The sequence below is a fragment of the Mesoplodon mirus genome (assembly GCF_964341445.2).
Source record: "Mesoplodon mirus genome assembly, chromosome: 1".
Lineage (NCBI taxonomy): Eukaryota > Metazoa > Chordata > Mammalia > Artiodactyla > Ziphiidae > Mesoplodon > Mesoplodon mirus.
The window spans coordinates 30,941,020-30,960,939 of record NC_138976.1 but is presented as its reverse complement, the minus strand read 5'-3'; the positions used below and the strand labels follow the sequence as shown (position 1 = coordinate 30,960,939).

At 36.2% G+C, this 19,920-nt stretch overlaps 1 protein-coding gene across 3 annotated transcripts in view; it reads right to left on the bottom strand.

Annotated features, from left to right (window-relative positions):
• SLC44A1 (solute carrier family 44 member 1) overlaps positions 1–19,920 on the bottom strand; it is a 205,738-nt gene that overhangs the window by 83,744 nt on the left and 102,074 nt on the right. For all 3 annotated transcript variants that reach the window (XM_082615135.1, XM_082615134.1, XM_082615133.1), the window contains exons 5-7: positions 13,233–13,326; positions 5,467–5,636; positions 3,428–3,517 (exon numbers count right to left, since the gene is read on the bottom strand). In XM_082615135.1, coding sequence (XP_082471261.1) covers positions 3,428–3,517; positions 5,467–5,636; positions 13,233–13,326 — 354 coding nt within the window. The remainder of the gene's footprint in view (positions 1–3,427; positions 3,518–5,466; positions 5,637–13,232; positions 13,327–19,920) is intronic.

Sequence of the window (19,920 nt, the reverse complement as noted above, 5' to 3'; positions counted from 1 at the left end):
CTGACCTCCACGTGCACTCAAGTCAAGAGTGAATAGTGTCAAAGGGAAATTCCAACTACCTGTTGGCAAATATTAAGCATGAATTTTTCTTCTATGGAAGATGATTAAACAAACCAAAACAACCATGAGTCTATGAAGAATATTTCAGAGAAAGGGAAAGGCTACTTCCATTTTGGAATCTTGAAGGTACAAGAAAATTGTTTGGTAAACTGTTTAATATCCTCAAAAAATGGAATAAAATACGTTCTCTACAAACAGAAATAAAAAGTTGAGGGCTTCCCTGGTGGCGCAGTGGTTGAGAGTCCGCCTGCCGATGCAGGGGACACGGGTTCGTGCCCCGGTCCGGGAAGATCCCACGTGCCGTGGAGCGGCTAGGCCCGTGAGCCATGGCCGCTGGGCCTGCGTGTCCGGAGCCTGTGCTCCGCAACGGGAGAGGCCACAACAGTGAGAGGCCCGCGTACCGCAAAAAAAAAAAAAAAAAAAAAAGTTGAGAGAAAGCCTGAAGTTCAAGGAAAATAGAATGAGATAATAATGATGACATCAAGGGCATTGTTCATAACATCCACAGTAGATATCATTAATTAAACATTTAAACTTGTGCCAGGAATTAGCACAAATAGATGCAACCACATTTAAATACAATGCTATTAAGTGGGTATTATTAGCTCCACTTTGCAAATGATGAAATTGAAATTTAGGAAATTTCAGCAGCATGCCAAACGTCACATACTCGGTAAGTGGGAGAGCTGGGATTCAAATCTACTTTTATTATAAAAGCTATCCATCTGTTATGAACTGAATGCTGTGTCTCCCCAAAACCCATCTACTGAAATCCTAATCCCCAATATGGTGTATTTGGAGGTGGGGCCTTTAGAAGATGATGAGGCCATAAATGTGGAGCCCTCATGAATGGGATTAGTGCCCTTATAAAAGAGACCCCAGAAAGCTCCTTCCCTCTTCTGCTGTGTGAGGACACAGCAATCAGATGGCCGGAAACAGGAAGTTGGCCCTCACCAGATGCCGAATCTGCTGGTGCCTTGATCTTAGACTCCCCAGCCTCCAGAACTGTGAGAAATAAATGTTTGTTGTTTATAAGGCATCCAGTCTGTGGTACTTTGTTACAGCAGCCCAAACTGACTAAGACATCATCTAAACACAGAATTAGATTTGAAGGCTACAAACTGAAATGAAAAGGAAGATGGCTGAGAGAAGGAAGACCTACAAATAAGATGAAATTGGAATAACAAAATTAAGTAGTCAAGTACAGACTGACGCCAAGGAAAACAAAATCAGTGATATCGTAGATAAACTTGAAGAGTTCTTCCTGAATGTAAAGAAAATGACAAAAGGATTAAAATGATAATTTAGAAGATGACAGCAGGAGAGTAACAAGGATCTTAAAGAGAAAACCACCAGGATGGAAACAATAAACAAGTATAGAAATAAAGTAAACTTTTCAAAGTTGAAAAAGATTCCCCAAATAAAGAGATCATAGGCAAACTGAGTTAAGAGTCTGAACTAGACAAAAATTTTAAGTTGTAAGGATAAGTTAAAAATTATATAAACACCTAGGTAAGTGAGATAGGTTATGGGCACAGGAACAAAATTTAGACTGGTCTCAAAGTTCTTCTCTGAAATGAAGTACAGACATAAGGCAATATACTGTATCTTAAGACTTTTATATGCAACAAATTCAATATTCACATGTGAAGGCAAAGGCAATCTTAGATAACCAAGAATTCAGAATATTACAACCCATAAGTCTTTCATGAATAAGTTACTTGAACTCAGATTCCAGTCAAAACAAATATGAACTGAAATTTAGAACTCAAGAATGAACTTTTATAAAAACAGGATCAGTATAACTGAATCACTTTGCTGTACACCAGAAACTAACACAATATTGTAAATCAACTATACTCCAATATAAAATAAAAATTAAAAAAAATAAAAATAAAAATAAAAACAGGAGCAGTAGTTCTCACTAAAATCAGGACAGGAGAACTTAAATAAACTTAAATATAATTATGAAACTTCTCAAGGCAAAGGTAAGCAAAATTCTTTGAAAAGATATAGTACAACAAATAATATTTTAAGTTTAATAATAACCTGAATATGAACACTCAGAATATTTAACAAGAGCTAAAAAGTGCGAGTGGGCAGAAGAGAGTAGGATTAGACAGGAAGGAAAGTTTATGTTAAATTTAAAGGGGGGGAGAACCTCAACAAATATTGTTTCATTTCAGCCTTTAATAATTATTATAGAATTCTAGACTGAAGAATATTTTCTGAAAATGTATAGGTTACCAACTGAAGAAGTGAAAATAAAATTATACCATCCAAAGCCAGGGTGAAAATAACCAAAGAAAACACAATTCCATACAGCAAAGATAGGGAAAACAAAATAAGGAAGCATAAATTTAAGGAAAACATAAAACAGATGACATCAGTAAGACCAAACATACCAGGTAAACGTAATGGTGGCAAATTCTCCTACTGAAAGAGTTTCATATTGGGTTAAAACATTTTTATACTATATACATACACACACATACACACACACACATGCATACATATATATATGAATATCAAGGTCTGGATTCCAGATGCTAACACTGGTGAACTGAAGGTGGGTCCCTATAATTATGACATTTTTAAAGGTAAAAGTAAATACTCTTTAAAGAGAAGATGTAGCATGTGAAATAAAACTTTTATTTTCTTTCCTATATTTCTATTTTCTACCATGGAAGTAGTTAGATACCATGAGTAGGTATGACATTTATAATTGGGAGGGGGAAATTTTTTTTAAAGACAATAAACACAGAAAACCCAGAAGGTTTCATTAGAAACACTAAAATAAAAACAAAACAGAATGTCAATAGACAGAAAAATGAGTAACAAAATTTTAAACACACACACGTACACACACCCCCGACAGAGTTATCCTGCCAGGAACACTTTTCAACCAGAAAGAATTTCAACACCTTAGAATGGCTGATTTAGGCCTTAAAAAAGTGCAAGATAAAAAGAAAGGGTCCCTTCACTTGCCAGGCAGGGAGCACTGGAAGAATCAAGTGAAAATTCAAAAGCAGGAGCAGAACAGAGGCTCAATTCCTTTCTTTTCGGTTGTACTCTCCCCCTCAAACTGATATTGACAGAAAAACGTTAGTCCCCTTTAAAAAATATCTCACTTGCTCTTATTCCAAAAGCCACTGACCTTCCCATTTTATTTGATTTAGTAATCTCACAGTGAACTAACTTAAATGTAATCCACTTACCTGTCTTTACATTTTATCAATGAATTCACAGGCCTTACAAGAGGAAAATTATTTAAAATAACCAAAATAGTTCTGAATTGAGGGATTGTTAAAGGCAGACTTTAACTCTCAATTCTAATTACTAAAAAACAAAGGAATAAGCAGCTTACCAAGTGAACCCAGGATGAGCAGAATTGTTAAGATCCACACAAGTATTCTTGATATATACCTGATTATCACCATCAAAATCATGGACAGAACTGCAGGGAAGATAAAGAACACACAGAATATCATTTGAAAACTTTAGAAAATATAAAGAGAAACTCTTTCAATTGTTTTCTCCTAGGGAAATAATTTGCTGCTATTGACAAGTTCATGACTCCAATTTAGGTAAGAAAGGAAACTGGCTGCCTTTGTACTTTGACTTTGGTACTTGCACCACTTGAACAGCATCACTTAAAACCAAAGGTACCTAACTGGCTTTATAAATGACAGAAAAGAATACATGCAAACGTATATGGTGACTCAAAAACAGCACAGAACTGTTGTGGATTTGCCACAGGAAGACATCAGAACTCACATGCAAACATAGATGCCAACACACAAAGTGTAGAGAATGACATGCCATGTTGGTGACCAGAAAAAATACCACATGTAGACAGAGATCAGTTAAATTAGGTGCTACACTTCCTTGAGTCACCTATGCGTTTCAGGACCAACTTCTCTGATGTTCAGTCAACAAGCCAGTTGGTGTATTATCTTTTTCTAGTCGTTTCTCCTCTAAAACTCCAAGAGATGGTCTGACCTTATAGAATAATATCCTGAAAACTACTGAAGCCAAAATTCCTCTGACATTACTTCTCAACTGAGGTCAGGGGTCCTGACTAAGAAGCTCTTCAAAAAAGGAGCAAAGCTTAGCTTGAGTTATTTAACCAACTCCTCTACCCACCCCAAGCTAAATTCCAACATGCCAAAATCTCGAGTGAAAATCTCAAAAGAAACTGAGAAGATTTAACCCTTGCATGGGGAAATTCATTTCTGAAATCATAATTTGTTCATCTTTAATTATCTAAAGTCCCATTTCACAAACAAATGAATAAAGATCTTAAACCTCAAAAGAAAACCATTCTAATAAAAAATGGAATTCCAATGGCTTAACAACATTATTAACACTATTTTTAGGTTTGGATTTTTTTTTCTTGGTTCAAGTATTCAACTATTTCAGAAATCAAAAAATTTTTATATAAAGCTAGACTAATAATCAAGTTTCCTTGGACCATTTGCAAAGCCAAATAAATAGTTGGGATCTGTGACTAGGTAACATTATTAAGGTACTCACATTTGCAATAAATGTACAGGAACCAAAAACAGATGGGAGCGTTTCAAATATCACAGAAATAGCTTTCATATGGACAGCATTATTTCAACTGAGTCAAGTACTACCTAAGCAAAAAGAAAATACTCTCTAATGACAAGACAGAAATATAGCTAGACTTCTCAATGACTATAATTGGTGTTAACAGGCATAAACACTCATTTTACTTATATAACAAAATAGTTGTTTGGTTCCTACTACAGTTTACTTCTCCCAATTAAAAAAGTCTATAAATTCTGATATGGCTACATATAGTTCTAGGATAATATAGGGAATTTACATCTTGAAAATAAAATTTATTTGCTTTTATTTATTTTATTATCTATTTATTGACCAAAAAACTAAATGGCTAACAAGTGGAGATTTCCTACTTTTTCAAGCAATACAGATATTAATTGTAGCAATTAAAAAAATTACATAATCCAAACATAATATATCAGAAATCTATGCTCTTTGATGGAAAATATAAAAGAAAATAGGTAGCCTCTTTTTATAAGCAAGTAAGCCTTTTGGAATCAAAACTAAAAACAAAGGGGTGCTGATAATAGAAACCTCCTATTATCATATTAAAGGTTATTATAGACTTTGTAATCAAAGTTTGGGAATACACCAGTTTTCTCCAATGAGAGAAAAAGAAGGGAAATTAGTTTCAGATATATTATATTCTTTTTAAAATATGTATCTATTTATAACTATATATATTCTGAAACAATTATTTTGGCTATGGGAAGTTAAACAATTTACAAGTATCCCCAGCAGTATTCATATTTTGGTTAAAAGAACAGTCTTCTACTGCAGTACTATGCAATAGCTAATAATGAGAAAAACAATTACCTAGTGATAACAAGCAAAGTCCCAATATAATTTCTTTGCTGGTCATTACTCCACTAATCAGCCTGTGTAAGACACTATTGTCACTGACAAAGGTGATCAGGGCCTCTGCAAACTTGGCATAGCAGGAAATGTTCACAGGAGCACAGCGATGGAAGAATGGAATAGGTGCACTGGTGACACAAGAAAAAAAAATCAGAAAAAAAATTACTCCTACTTAATATAAATGCCACATCAAACACACAAATGAAAGGTGAATATGACTGCAATACAGTCCACCCTCCACACATCATATGGGAGCTAAGAGCTGTGAGCTTAATGCTATGAAGATGACCGTCATGGGGCATGATGCACATCTTACCACAAGCCTTATCAAAGAGGGTGGAGTGCATATTCCAACAGAAGACATTACCCTCCCCTTCTGAAAAGAAACACACACACATATACACACACATACACACATACACAACTACTAAAAGCAAAAGCAAACACTTAAACTCCTCAGCCTACACATCTATCAATCAAGGGGCAGATGGCAAAACTTACAAACATATACTTCATTGAACTGAAAATGAATTTTTGCCATAAGCTATCTAAAAATAAAAACAAACATACTTTTGCTTGAAACATGCCACCATTAATAGAGTATTTCTTCTCTCAGAACAGCATACAAAACCTTAGATTAAAAAAGGTATTCGGGGCACAAGCTTAATAACTCATACAAAGTAGTCATACCAAGATATCAACATACAGCATAATATGCAGCTATTTGAAACAATAACTTTGAATACTAATGTATGGAAGAACTTATGATTTAATAGTACAAGGGAAAAAAACCCCAAAATTGATATCTAATGTGATGATTACAGCTCTGTATAAAAGATATATACTTAAGAATGAGAACAGGAAAAAATACAAAGAAATGAAAAATCTCTGATTTGTTAGGGTCATGGGATTCTGGGCCATTTTCTTTTCTTTTTGTATGTTATTATTATTATGAGATTATGTGTGTCCAAAAAAGAGGGAATCAATTATATCAGGTTTATACTGACTGCAGCTTTCACTTGTGAAGGAACATAGCTATGTATAAACCGTGACATAAATATAGCTTGTTATAACATGGTTCTATTTTAGCTTCTGAGAACATGTATGCACTAATCAGTGAGAGATTTTAAGCAAAGTTCTATGAACATGCCCTCAGTTGTGACTTATTTGGATTCTAAAAGAGCCCATACATGCACCTATGCACAAACACACATTTATGTGTGCATTAAGTTAAAATTTAGTCATTACTAACACGAATCCCACATTGTCAGAATTATTTGTAGGACTATCAGTCACAGTCTAACATAACACTTTTGACTGGACTGCAATAAGTGTGTTCTCATTCTTGATTGGCACTGTATTTTGGTCAAATTAGTGAATAAGATTACATGGTTGAACACCAAATAAAATCCCAAGGTTTCTAATCTCAGCAAAGCAACTTTGTATAACCCAAAGCAAAACACTACCTTTGTTTCCTTCCTCAAAAAACAATTAGAATATTTCTTTTCAAGTAAGAATATAAGTGAATTATATATTGATTTTCCTTAAATGTTGGTACATGGGCACTGTTGGGAGTAAGAATAAGCAACATCTTCCGTGATGTTAAACTTCATGGAGCAATAAAATAATATAATTTTAAAGATTTAGCCTTACCTTACTTAGTTATGCTCTAAAGTAAAATGTACCCAAAAATGATGATGACATGCATGTTCATTTTTTTAAAATTGCCTCTTGTGATGTGTAGGTGTATTTGTATACACCTCCAAAGTGGTGTCGGTGAAAGATAATACCAAAGATTTGATATTTTGTCACAAAGTGCAGAAAGCCAGAGCATTCTGAGTAATCCTTGAATTACAGGTATGTAAGCTACCATATTTTGACCAAAAGTTGTTTTACTAATGATTTAAAAAGACATTAAATTACAGAATACTTTTAGGTGATATGGATTTAGTTAGAAATATTACAGGAAAGAATGAAAAAAGATTAACTAGAAGTTCCTACTCAATGGAGGCTAACTTGGGACAGAAACCTTTAAACTTGACAACTGTGTTGTGACCTACAACTATTTTTTTCCTGACACTGTCTAGATACTGTCCCTGCCAGGTTAATGTCCCTGTCTAAGGACTTTTAACCGTATTTTAACTAAAAGGCTGGTTCTGTCCTTCAAAACTAAAGTCCTCTCTGCTCCATGCCTGTCTACATCTTCATCTGCTTTATTACCCTACATCTCTGATGTCATCTCAGTTTAACTCACTTGCCTCCAACCTTGAACATAAAATACATCCACCTTAAGGATACTGATGTTCTGTTTTTAATACCCACCAGTTTTTTTGGTCCTGCTCCCCCGTTTCCTTTTTCCTGTCATATAACCCTAAACTTTATCTTCTATCCAGAGGTGGCTCCACTTAAATCTCCCATATCCTAACAGGATGTTGATGTATTTTTATACTCAAAGAGAAATATACATCATTTCCAAAAGAGAGTGGAACTTGTGATAAAGAAAAGAAAACTGGACTTGGGCTCAAAAGCCCTGGGTGATTCTCCTAACATTACACAGGTCACTTCATCTCTCTTTTTCAGTCCTTCCTTCTGTTAGCTGAAAGGGTAGAAGTAAGTCCTCTATAAGTCTTTTCACATCTTAATAATAATAATAATAATAATGTCCACCCATAAATCAATGATTCTAAATTAGTAGAAGCAGGATGCCCAGTAGCTTTAGTATTTTTCTGCTTTTCATACTTATAATGAGGATAGCTGATTTGAAAAGGGAAGGATTATAGTCTTAAAATTCTAATCCTTCATTTGTATTTAAGAGGAAAAGCTGAGTAATATCAGTTTTGAACTTACGCTTTCAAGTCATTTGTATACTGTATATAAACACTTGGCCAATCAGAAAGAGTACTTTTACAAGTATCTTTCAAAGAACTGGAATAAAATAACAGTCCCTTGCCTTATAATTCAATCTATGTCAGTTTAAAAAACCTGACAGCTCTAAATTTAAAGGTATAAAAATAGCACAAGCTGATTACACTGTTTAGCTGATGGTCAAAATGGTCAAAAGCTGCTCTTAGTGGTAAGGAATAACAGAAATAGAAAGCAAACAAAACCGAAGATAATATTTGGACACAACAGCAAAAATGAAATTAAATACTTAGCTTTAAAGTGAAACGTACTAGATTCCCTCGTCATTCTTTTTTTTTTTTTTTTTTTTTTTGTGGTACGTGGGCCTCTTACTGTTGTGGCCTCTCCTGTTGCGGAGCACAGGCTCCAGATGCGCAGGCTCAGCGGCCATGGCTCACAGGCCCAGCCACTCCGTGGCATGTGGGATCCTCCTGGACCGGGGCACGAACCCGTGTCCCCTGCATCGGCAGGCGGACTCTCAACCACTGTGCCACCAGGGAAGCCCCCTTGTCATTCTTTTTCTCAACTCTTTCCCAAACAGAAACAACTTGACTAGTCATGAATTATTCTGTTTGAATTATTTTATTATTTAAAAAAATTTTAGTAATCATGGCATTGAAATGGCTTGTCTTATATTTTACCATTTAAATCCCATGTGATATGATGAATTTAAGATGTTACCTGATTTCATATACCTCTCAGAAAATAACTCTTCTGAGAACCTAGTATATGAGATCACTTCTACTTTAGTGTCTAACCTAAATGACACACTCTGTGCTTCTTAATTAAGAGAATGAGCATAAAGTATTCTATTTACAGTAAGTTTTTCTACCTTTTGAAGCCTACAGAATATTGAATCTTTAAGAAGTCAGTGCTGTCTCATTAGGAACCAATGCTGTTTCACTTTATTGAAACATTAGTCAACAAGAACAAAATGAATTTATAATGAGTCTTTTAAAGATTTTTTTTTAATTAGCCACTCATAGGAAAATTGTATCTTACCTTGGCAAACATATTGCCCATTTGCTTTTTTAAAAAAATAAATAAATAAATTTATTTATTTATTTTTAATTTTGGCTACGTTGGGTCTTCGTTGCTGCGTGCAGGCTTTCTCTAGTTGCAGTGAGTGGGGGCTTCTCTTGTTGCGGAGCACAGGCTCTAGGCGCGCGGGCTTTAGTTGTGGCATGTGGGCTCAGCAGCTGTGGCTCGCAGGCTGCAGAGCGCAGGCTCCATAGCTGTGGCGCCCGGGCTCAGCCGCTCTGCAGCATGTGGGATCTTCCAGGGCTCGAATCCATGTCCCCTGCATTGGCAGGCGGATTCTTAACCACTATGCCACCAGGGAAGTCCCTGCCCATTTGCTTTTAAGTCCAGACTATCACAGTTAATGAGCTCCCTCAAAGTATGATGACAAACAATGCCTAATATCTTGTCCATATGCCTTCGTAAGAGAAGATAGGAGTTTGCACTTCACACAATTATCTTAAAACTTCAGGTTATAAATAAGCAATTACACAAGACTTCTAATTAAAAGTTTTATTTAAGAAAGAATAAAACTAAAGGGTTTTGGCAATGTCTCTATAGCACAGCAAAGGCAGGAAATAAGTAATCAAGAATCTAATGGCAATGTGCAGTGATTTTCACATATTTCATTTTATTTCTTTTCTCTCCTCTTTCATTCCTATACTCCCTTTTTTCCCTTCAAACTAACTGTGGTATAGACTTTACAAGATCTTAGATTCAAATTCTGATTCCCAACAATCAGTTGTGTGGCCTTGGGCAACCCATTTAACCTCTTATTTTCTATTTCCTCATCTATAAATCAGGGACAATATCCTTATAGGCTTTTGTGAGGGTTAAGTGAGATAGTACATATGAGAAACATAATATTGTACTTGGCATCCAATAGATGATTTATAAATGTTAATTCACCTTGAATCTTTCACTTAAAAAAATAGATAGATAATATTTTTTTCTTGGCTATTATTTTCTTATTTCCATATCATGTTAATTCCTCAACACCAAGTATCCTTTCTGGCATCTGGAAGTACCAAAATAAATGTTTGATGAATAAACTGAACTTATGAAATCTGTTTCTAGTATTGCAGTTTTTTCTAGCTATACTCAAACCTTTAAGCACTGTAAGTATAAGGGCTGGCTAGACTCCCTGTTGCTACTATGTTTAGCATGTCACCAGTAGAGTTCTGAATTTGGATACAATATGGCCCTTTCTAGGCAGTTGCTTTTAAAATTCAAAAGCTCTTAGGAATAGTAACCATTTGGCAATTATGTGGCATGAATGTTTTATTGCAAATTAGTTTACAACTGCTTTTCTTTAAAACAGGCACCTTCAGCTACAGAAGGTTCCTGGGTACCCAGGAAGGTTGGAAGGCTCTAGAAGTTGAGACAAATAATAGTCCCTAAGCCAAATGCCAAGCACAATAATGAATATTTAACACATATTATCTTACATAATTCTTATAGCAATTCCATGGGAGAGGTATTGATATTCCCATTTTACATATGAGGAAACTTGGTTTACTGAGGGCTTAACAAACTTGCTTAAGCTGACAAATAGAAAGTGGTAGCACAGAATTCAGCCCCAGGCCTATCTGGACTCAAAGTTCAGTTCTTTCTGTCCCACTGCTGTGCTCCCAGAGGGACAGCAAAGGAGACATAAAAGATGCTGAGGGCCATTTGCCTGCATCACAGGTTTGCCTAGTGCTGGTCTTCTGGTGCATATAGAAAAGTCAATCAAAGCATAGTCCCTACTCTTTTTAAGGACAGAGTTTCTTAAGGACAGAGACTAGATCTTACTCATCTTTGGAGATTTGGTATCTAATCTAATACTGTGTGTGAAACAGGGTAGTGCCCTAAGTTTTTTATTAAAACAAATTTATTCTTGTTTTTTGATCCTTTCACTTTGCCAAATACCAGATGATGATATTTACAAGATCTTGATTTGCCTTCCTTCTATCAACTGTTGTTTCTCTTTTACCTTCCAACAATGTGAGTTCAGACAAAAGTGATAGACTGTGAACTACTAAGATAAGTAAAATGTGAGGATCTTTAAAAAACAGTATAAATATAGTATATAGCCGGTTTTCACATGGTTTAGGTTCATCATTGCATCTTGGATTACTAAAACATTAGTGGATAACCTTGTTAGAAGCCGAGCCTGTCCATCTCTAAAACTCAAGCCCCTAATACTACGTTTTGTCTCCTAGTGAATGCCCTTAGGATGCTGTATGTGAGACGTCCATGAGTGTGCAGCCAAGACTGGATCACCCAGTATAACCAGGAACAGGCAGTCCTCAACATGGTAGAATCAGAGGTCAGAGGTGCCGGAGGATTTGAAGTATGAACTGCCCACCCATATTATACTAGAGCAGAGCAACCTCATTCTCATACCACAGCTTTCTGGTTATCCTTTTATAATATACTTATGCCTTAAAATAGTGACTCTATATTCAAAGTATGCATTTAAAATAGGCTTTAGCAGTTGAATAGAGAACAGAACTTTTCTTCTTTTTACATTGATAATTTTCTCTATTCAAAGAACCTCCTTTCTTTTTTTTTTGCGGTATGTGGGCCTCTCACTGTTGTGGCCTCTCCCGTTGCGGAGTGCGGAGCACAGGCTCCGGACGCACAGGCTCAGTGGCCATGGCTCACAGGCCCAGCCACTCCACGGCATGTGGGATCTTCCCGGACCGGGGCACGAACCCGTGTCCCCTGCATCGGCAGGCGGACTCTCAACCACTGCGCCACGAGGAAAGCCCAAGAACCTCTTTTCTTTACTGTCTCAGCCTCCCTAATATTCTCAATTTTCATGAATGGAGTTTCCCAAATTTTAATTTCAATAGCAACTTGACAGGACTGAAAGAGCTGGAAATCAATTAAACTGATATATCCTTTGTCGACTTTTCAACAGAAAATTTCAAATTCAGGTTAATAAAGCACAAGTAACACCCATAAGGAAGTTGAAGGAAAGGAGACATAAGATAAGAATTTTAACTAATAGCTTGCTATAACATACTGAGATACAGTAAAAAGTGGTTTTGATTCAATATTCCTGGGAAATACTCATGTCATACATGGTTAGTGATATATGCTAAGGTTCTCAAGGTCAGACATGCTCCAAAAACTATATACCTAATTCTGAGGATATATTCCACAATGCTTGAGAATTTATTTCCTTTTTAAAAAAAATCAATTTATAATTTTAAAATTTGCTTTACTTAAAACTACCGTGAGATCCTTCCAAACAAAGAACATTTCTTGTTTCATCTTTGCATTCATTACACGCAGTAGGTACTTAACAATAAATGTTTGTTGATGAAGACAAACAGCTTACTATAGAGAATGTACCTAAAGGATATAGCTTGAAATAAACTATGGAGAATAATCACTGGCATAATTTTTAAACTTACAAAGAAAATTTTAAAATAATACCAGTAAGTATGACCAACTTCAAAGAATCTTCGGAGAGTGTGAGACTTGGCTTCCAATTTTGTTGTGGGTTTTATAATGATTCAGCTGCTTTGTATACTTAAAAACTATGGCATTAAAAAAAAAACAGTGAGCCCCCAAAAGAAATTTAAAGTATCTGAGAATAAGAAAAGTTGTGTGTGTGTGTGTGTGTGTGTTTAAAATGATGTGAAATTCACAATGTCATTTCTATTACTACTTTTAAAATTTTGTTGTAAAAGTACTGAAACTGGGCAACAGGTATCATCAAGTGACTCTTTTCTCAGAAAAATAAAGACAGTTTAAAATCTACCTACAAAAACAGAAGTCACAAGTTAACAAAATACAATAAAATTTACCTCGCTGGAACAGGTAGTTTGGGGCAAAGAACAGAAGCTTTTGATGATGTAGTATATTCAGAAGGCTTTAGGTTGTAGCTGCATAGCGCTGAGCCTGTTGAAAGAAAAGCTATATGTTAGCTAGCAGAACAGAGTCAATAAATTCTTCTATTAATTCACTTTAACTTTATTTTATAGGTTAATATTAACTCAACATATACAACTTTCAAACATTATAGAATTAATGAAAGTCTGATTTGGTCTATAGTATCAATTCTCAATCATTTGAAACAGATTTTTCTCTGGTAACTTATATACAAATTTTAATTAATAATATTAAGGGTAATAACAATAAGTACTAGAGCTACTTTTATTGAGTGCCATATATCAGGCCCTAAAAACAAGTTGACATACATATACACATTTTTTTTTTTTAATAAAGAGTCAACTTTCGGGCCTCCCTGGTGGCGCAGTGGTTGAGAGTCCGCCTGCCGATGCAGGGGATACGGGTTCGTGCCCCGGTCTGGGAGGATCCCATATGCCGCGGAGCGGCTGGGCCCGTGAGCCATGGCCGCTGGGCCTGCGCATCCGGAGCCTGTGCTCCGCAACGGGGGAGGCCACAACAGTGAGAGGCCCGCATACCGCAAAAAAAAAAAAAAAAAAAAAAAAAAAAAGAGTCAACTTTCATTGTAACTGACCAAACTGTGTCTAGGAATGTCTTCAAACAACAGAACCAAAGAAGCATGATAAAAATATCCTCTTGAAAAAACCAAGAGTTTTTGCCAGCCCCAGTGTTTCTGAGGGTTAGATTGAAAGCAGCCCATTCCTGAGGCTGGTTCTCTTCCCCACGCCAAGAGGAGGGCTGGGATAGATAGAGGACCTGGCCTTTCCTCCTTTTATGCAGTGGGGTGACCCTCTCCTCTCATCATATATATAAATTATATCATTTACTGTAACTCCATTAGGCAGGCCTTTTTAAGCCCACTTGACAGAGGAGAAAATAGAGGCTAAGAGACAAGGTAAATAACTTGCCTAGGGTGACACAGCTGCTAAGCCAGTAATGCTGGGGTTAAACCCTAGATCTCTTTGACTACGAAACCCATCTTCAACTACATATGCCATCTCTCCTTCTGATGCTATCCATTACTAAATATTTAAAATTATTGCATATAGCACATATGCATTCAGATAATATATTACTTTTTCCTTATTTAAAAGGCAGGAAACAGTAACTGTAAATAAACTGAATTAATTGATAAAATCAATAAATTGATCAAAGGATTCCCTGTTTTCAGATAGTTTAAAACAGCTTAAATTCGGTCCTAGATTGCTTATTCTCTGACTATATGGCTAATATATATCTAAATAATACATAAAATTCAAATGGATACAGTACACCCTATCTTTGATAAGTCTTATTTAACTGACCTGCTAATTTTATAACATAGCAACTAGAATACTGTAAGATTCATTGTACAATAGATATTGTTAACTAAGGAGATCTAGGCTTTAGTTCTAATTTTGCTGAGACCTACTACATTATATCACGTAAACTGTATTTCATTAATTGAAGTGCTTACGAGGTTACTAATTTGGTCAAATACTTCATTATTAAATACATATAGAATAGCTTTGCATTTATATCATAGCAATAATGAGATTTTGCACTGTATCACCATGGAAAATGTTTAAATTATAATGTGAAGGCAGACTTTAACATTGGATTAATTATGGAAACATCATGTGAGGATGTGAGAAGGAACTAGAAGGGAATATAGAAAAAAAGATTTGTTGGGACAACAAAATTGGGAGATTTGTTTCATTTATATCTGGTCCTTTCAATCAAAAGCACTTTTAGAAAGCCACAAACCTGCATTTAATTCAGTAATGCTGCCCCTAAACCAGCAACCAATTTGCTAAGTGTTTGAATACATGGGCCTTAATAGCACATTTACATAAATACATGTAGCACCTATTTTATATAAAAATAATTCAAGTAATTTGACAGTGTAAAATATTTTTAAAGAGATACTTGAAAGTTACATGGCACTGTTCTTCAAGTTTCTTCAGCTCTTAAGATAGACTCAACAGAAAACTAAGTTTCTGAAATTGTTTTCAATCATTCTCTTCCATTTTAATGACTTTCTTTTTCTTAAGTTAAACATGAATATTAAGCATCTAACTCTTCTAAAATTAGGCTTTTGTGTTTAAAGATAATGCAACTAGATACTATTTATAGCAATTTTAGAGAAAATATGGCAGCAGTGGCAAGCAAACATCTTAGATTAATTCTAAAATAGCTGGGAGTCCTATTATAGAATTGCTCATGAAACAATAGCAACTGTGCCAATAACCGCAGAGCACCCAACGTGATCATCAACTTCCTGATCTAAACCGTCAACTTACTTCTTTCAGAGTCCAAGATGGAATTGATTTGCACAATATGAAAAGCCCTCACTAAAGCATATTGTGTCAGTGCTGTCAAACACACTGCTCCATCTGAATTCAGTGAACATAATCTCCAGCCCCACCCTTTTTTCATTTGAAAAAGGAGGTCAGCAGGTGCAACAGAGTTCAATTTTATAAAGACTTTCCCAGGATAATGCTCAATGAAAGGATAATAGCCTTATCTCTGATGGTATTCTGGGACAGAGGCCAGTACTAAATAGATCCTGTACTAAATAGATTAAAGAAAAAAGATCTTTACAGTGTGTTAGTAGTAACAATCAGAAGAAACCTTATATTGCTTCCTGCTCAAAGGGTTCATGGACAGAGAAGCCTCAATGAAGAAGATTAAAACAACCCAGAAATGGCCAATGTTTTACAATTGTTTTTCTTTTCATGTTTATTAGCTAATGCATTTTTAGTGAACTCTTTTAAGGTAGTATCTATTTTATTTTTTTAAATAGAAGTATAAACATATGATGTTTGGTTATAAACAGCAAGACAACAGCTTTCTTCTAATGCAAAAGGCAGGGAAAAACCATGCTAGAGTAATGAAAAGTCTAAAACAAAGAACAAAAGCTTATCTAAACCACACCAGAGGCAATCCATGCAATTCAGCCAGTGTTATTCAAAGGCCATCAGAATGAGTGATCCTTAGGAAACTAACTTGGGTATATAAACATTTATCTTGGTAAACAGTTGCTATAGTCCCCAGAATGTTTAACTACTACAATATATCAAATGCCTTTTAATAGTCAATTATTTATTCTTTAGCTCAATATCACTTATAACAACACCCCTAAGAGGTATGTTTCCATCGTCATGCTCCAAACATTACAGATGAAAAAAATAAGTCATACTTCCAAGGCCTTTTAAGCAATCACTGGCAAACTACTAAGAAACAGAATTCTTTACTCCTAGGCTACAATGCTTCTTCTGTGTCTTTTCTAATAATCATAATCAGACACGTATTCAATAAGCTCCTGGGGTTGGGCTTCCCTGGTGGCACAGTGGTTGAGAGTCCACCTGCCGATGCAGGGGACACAGGTTCGTGCCCCAGTCCAGGAAGATCCCACATGCCGCGGAGCGGCTAGGCCCGTGAGCCATGGCCGCTGAGCCTGCGTGTCCGGAGCCTGTGCTCCGCAATGGGAGAGGCCACAACAGTGAGAGGGCGGCATACCGCAAAAAAAAAAAAAAAAAAAAAGAATAAGCTCCTGGGCAAAAAACATATGGTCCACAGATACTGCAAAGATAACATGTTTGAAAACATTTTTTTCCGTCACCCACTCTCTAAATCTGCTGTCTCCTCCCGTGTTAATTCTACCCTGGTTAATGGCTCCACCACCCATAAAATCCCCAAGATGAAGTGTGGAAGTCATCCTATATCTTCTTAATCTACATCTTCCATCTACGTCTTCCCACACTATTCAAGACATTCAAGATACCAAGTCCCAACAATCGGATCTTTCTGTATTATTTCAGACCATCACGATCTCTTATTGGGTCAGTTCAACTATTCTCTCAGAGGGTTTCTTAATTCCATCCTGTGTACAACCTTCAGAATGATTTCTGTAAACTGGGCATTAGTTGTATTACATCCCTGCCCTCAGGAAAATTCCAAACTCCCTGGCTTCAAGGCCCTCCTAAGGCAGGCCTCTTCCTAAAACTCCAGCCTCATTTAAGCATAATAAACTACTTATACTTCTTGCTGTTTCACAAACTTCCAGGCTTTTCCACATGCTGTTCCCTCTGCTTGGGCTGTCCTTTCCTAACCAACATCTGAATGAGTGTTCCAAGTTTGAGCAGAATTTCTACAAACTACTCAAGCTTTACCTCCTCTGTCAAGTATTCTCTGATGCACCCAAACAAAGCTATTTACTTCTCAGCTCTATTATAAAACTTAGCATATTATTTTATAATTTTTTAGTTTACATATCATCTTTATCTTTAGAATGTGAGCTCTTTGAGAACTGGGACCTTATGCCTTCAAAATATCTGGAACTCCTATCTCCTGGCATACAGACAGCACTCAAAAGCCATCTGGTAAATAAAACAGAAAGAAATAACTACTTTTAATCTCTTATATTTTGATGTTACATATTATATATAATGATATATGCTTTTCAACATTGACTACAAAGTACACTATCAGAAACAGGATTTCTAAACCATGGTATTAATACAATTCTTGGGCAATTCTTGGTTGTATGGGGCTGCCATGTGCATTTGCAGGATGTTTAGCAGCATCCCTGGTCTCTATCCACTAGATGCCAGCAGCCTCCCTGTAACCTCTCACCCAGCTGTGACAACTAAAAATGTCTCCTGACACTACTAAATGTCCTTGTGGGGGGGGTGGGGGGTGGGCAGCAGTGCCAGGTGCAAAATCACCCTTAGTTAAGATCTACTGGTCTAAAACATCAAATTATTTGAAACAAAGAATTGGCAAGTTGGAGGCTAATTCTTGTTTAAAAATTTTGTTTGATTTGCTATCTCAATAATACTTGTAGGATATACAAAGAGAAAAAAACAGTCCTTAAAAAACATGTTTTAGGACTTCACTGGTGGCGCAGTGGTTAAGAATCCACCTGCCAATGCAGGGGACATGGGTTCGGGCCCTGGTCCAGGAAGATCCCACATGCCGCAGAGCAACTAAGCCCATGTGCCACAACTACTGAGCCCACGTGCCACAACTACTGAAGCCCGTGCGCTTAGAGCCCATGCTCCACAACGGGAGAAACCACTGCAATGAGAAGCCCATGCACCGCAACAAAGAGCAGCCCCTGCTTGCCTCAACTAGAGAAAGCCCGCAAGCAGCAACAAAAACCCAATGCAGCCAACAATCAATCAATCAATCAATAAATTAAAACTAAAGAAAGAAAAAAGGAAATCTTTTGATGCAGAACAGTTTTCATTATGAAAAACAAATTACATTGCTATGAGAAGCTTAATAATGAATTTAACCCCTTTCTCTCTAATTAGGAAAGCATTATATATTTATATGCCAGAAGAAAGCAAGACAATTTTCCAATTTCAATTTCTAGTAACCAGTGAAAAGGATGGACATATTTGCAATTCCCAAGAAGCACCATTAACCAGCTGGAGATACGACATCACCTGTCAATCACTATTGGCATATAGTAGGCACACAAGACATATTTGCTGAGTGAATTAACTTTGGCCATCTATGTACAAGACTTCGACTAGGTATTGTGGAGAACAAAGAGAAGTTTGACTGCCTACTCTAATGCAAGCTCCTTAAACATGGGGAGAACTGTGCCTTGTTTTTGTCTCTCTGGCACATAATTAGTTATTTGTTGAATAAAGGAATTAGTTAAAATTGCATTACTAAATTTAAGGATTTTTTCCTCCCCTTTTTAACAATCAAGTTTCCCTTGCTGGTCTCTGACTTGGAGGCAATTAAATCAGTTGCTACGGTTGTACGTTTTATTCATTTATAAATTAGATCAAGACCAATCTTTTGATTCACTGTGGCCAAAAAAGAATACATACTCTCTGGTTTAAGTTATAGTGTTACTGCCAGGTAAAAAAAAAGAGGGTAATAATCTGATTTTCCATTCATACTAACTCTACACTTACCAACCAGATAATGATAATCAAAAGGCTTGTTAGTATTCATAAATCTTATATGAATGGACCACATAATCTTTCATGATTTTCAGCAGTGATCACTGAGAAAGCACCAAGCTGCATGGCTCTACTCAAAATGTGAACATGGTCCAATTGGCAGGTCATAAAGCTCTCAGAATTTATACAAAATACAGTACACTGAAGAAGCACTCTTAAATAGGAGTGCTATAAATGGGACACAAACAAGAGGAAAATAAGAATTCTGTCATCCTACTACTGTGTTAGGGAAAACAAAATAAATATTGATACAATAGTTTGATAAGAGTAATACAAAAGAAAATAAGGAATTCCATGTAAAATATTAGCACCAACTGAGAACATGCAGCCAGCCCCCAACCTACAGGTTATTCTCATTTCTAAACTTTTGTTTAGAATTTAGACTGCATGTGGAAAGAATAAAATGACATGTAAAGCATCTGCCACACTGCATGACACAAAGTAGGTACCAATAAATGGTACGTTGAAACAAAACGCAGGGCTTAAGTCTGATTTACCTATTCAGACTCAGATGCCCATGCTGAACAATGGGGACAGTGGAATAAAGTGAAGGGTGAACTACAGGCCAGAGGTGGTGGTAGGGCCAGAGTTAGGGAAGGGGGGAGAGGAAGGGGAAGAA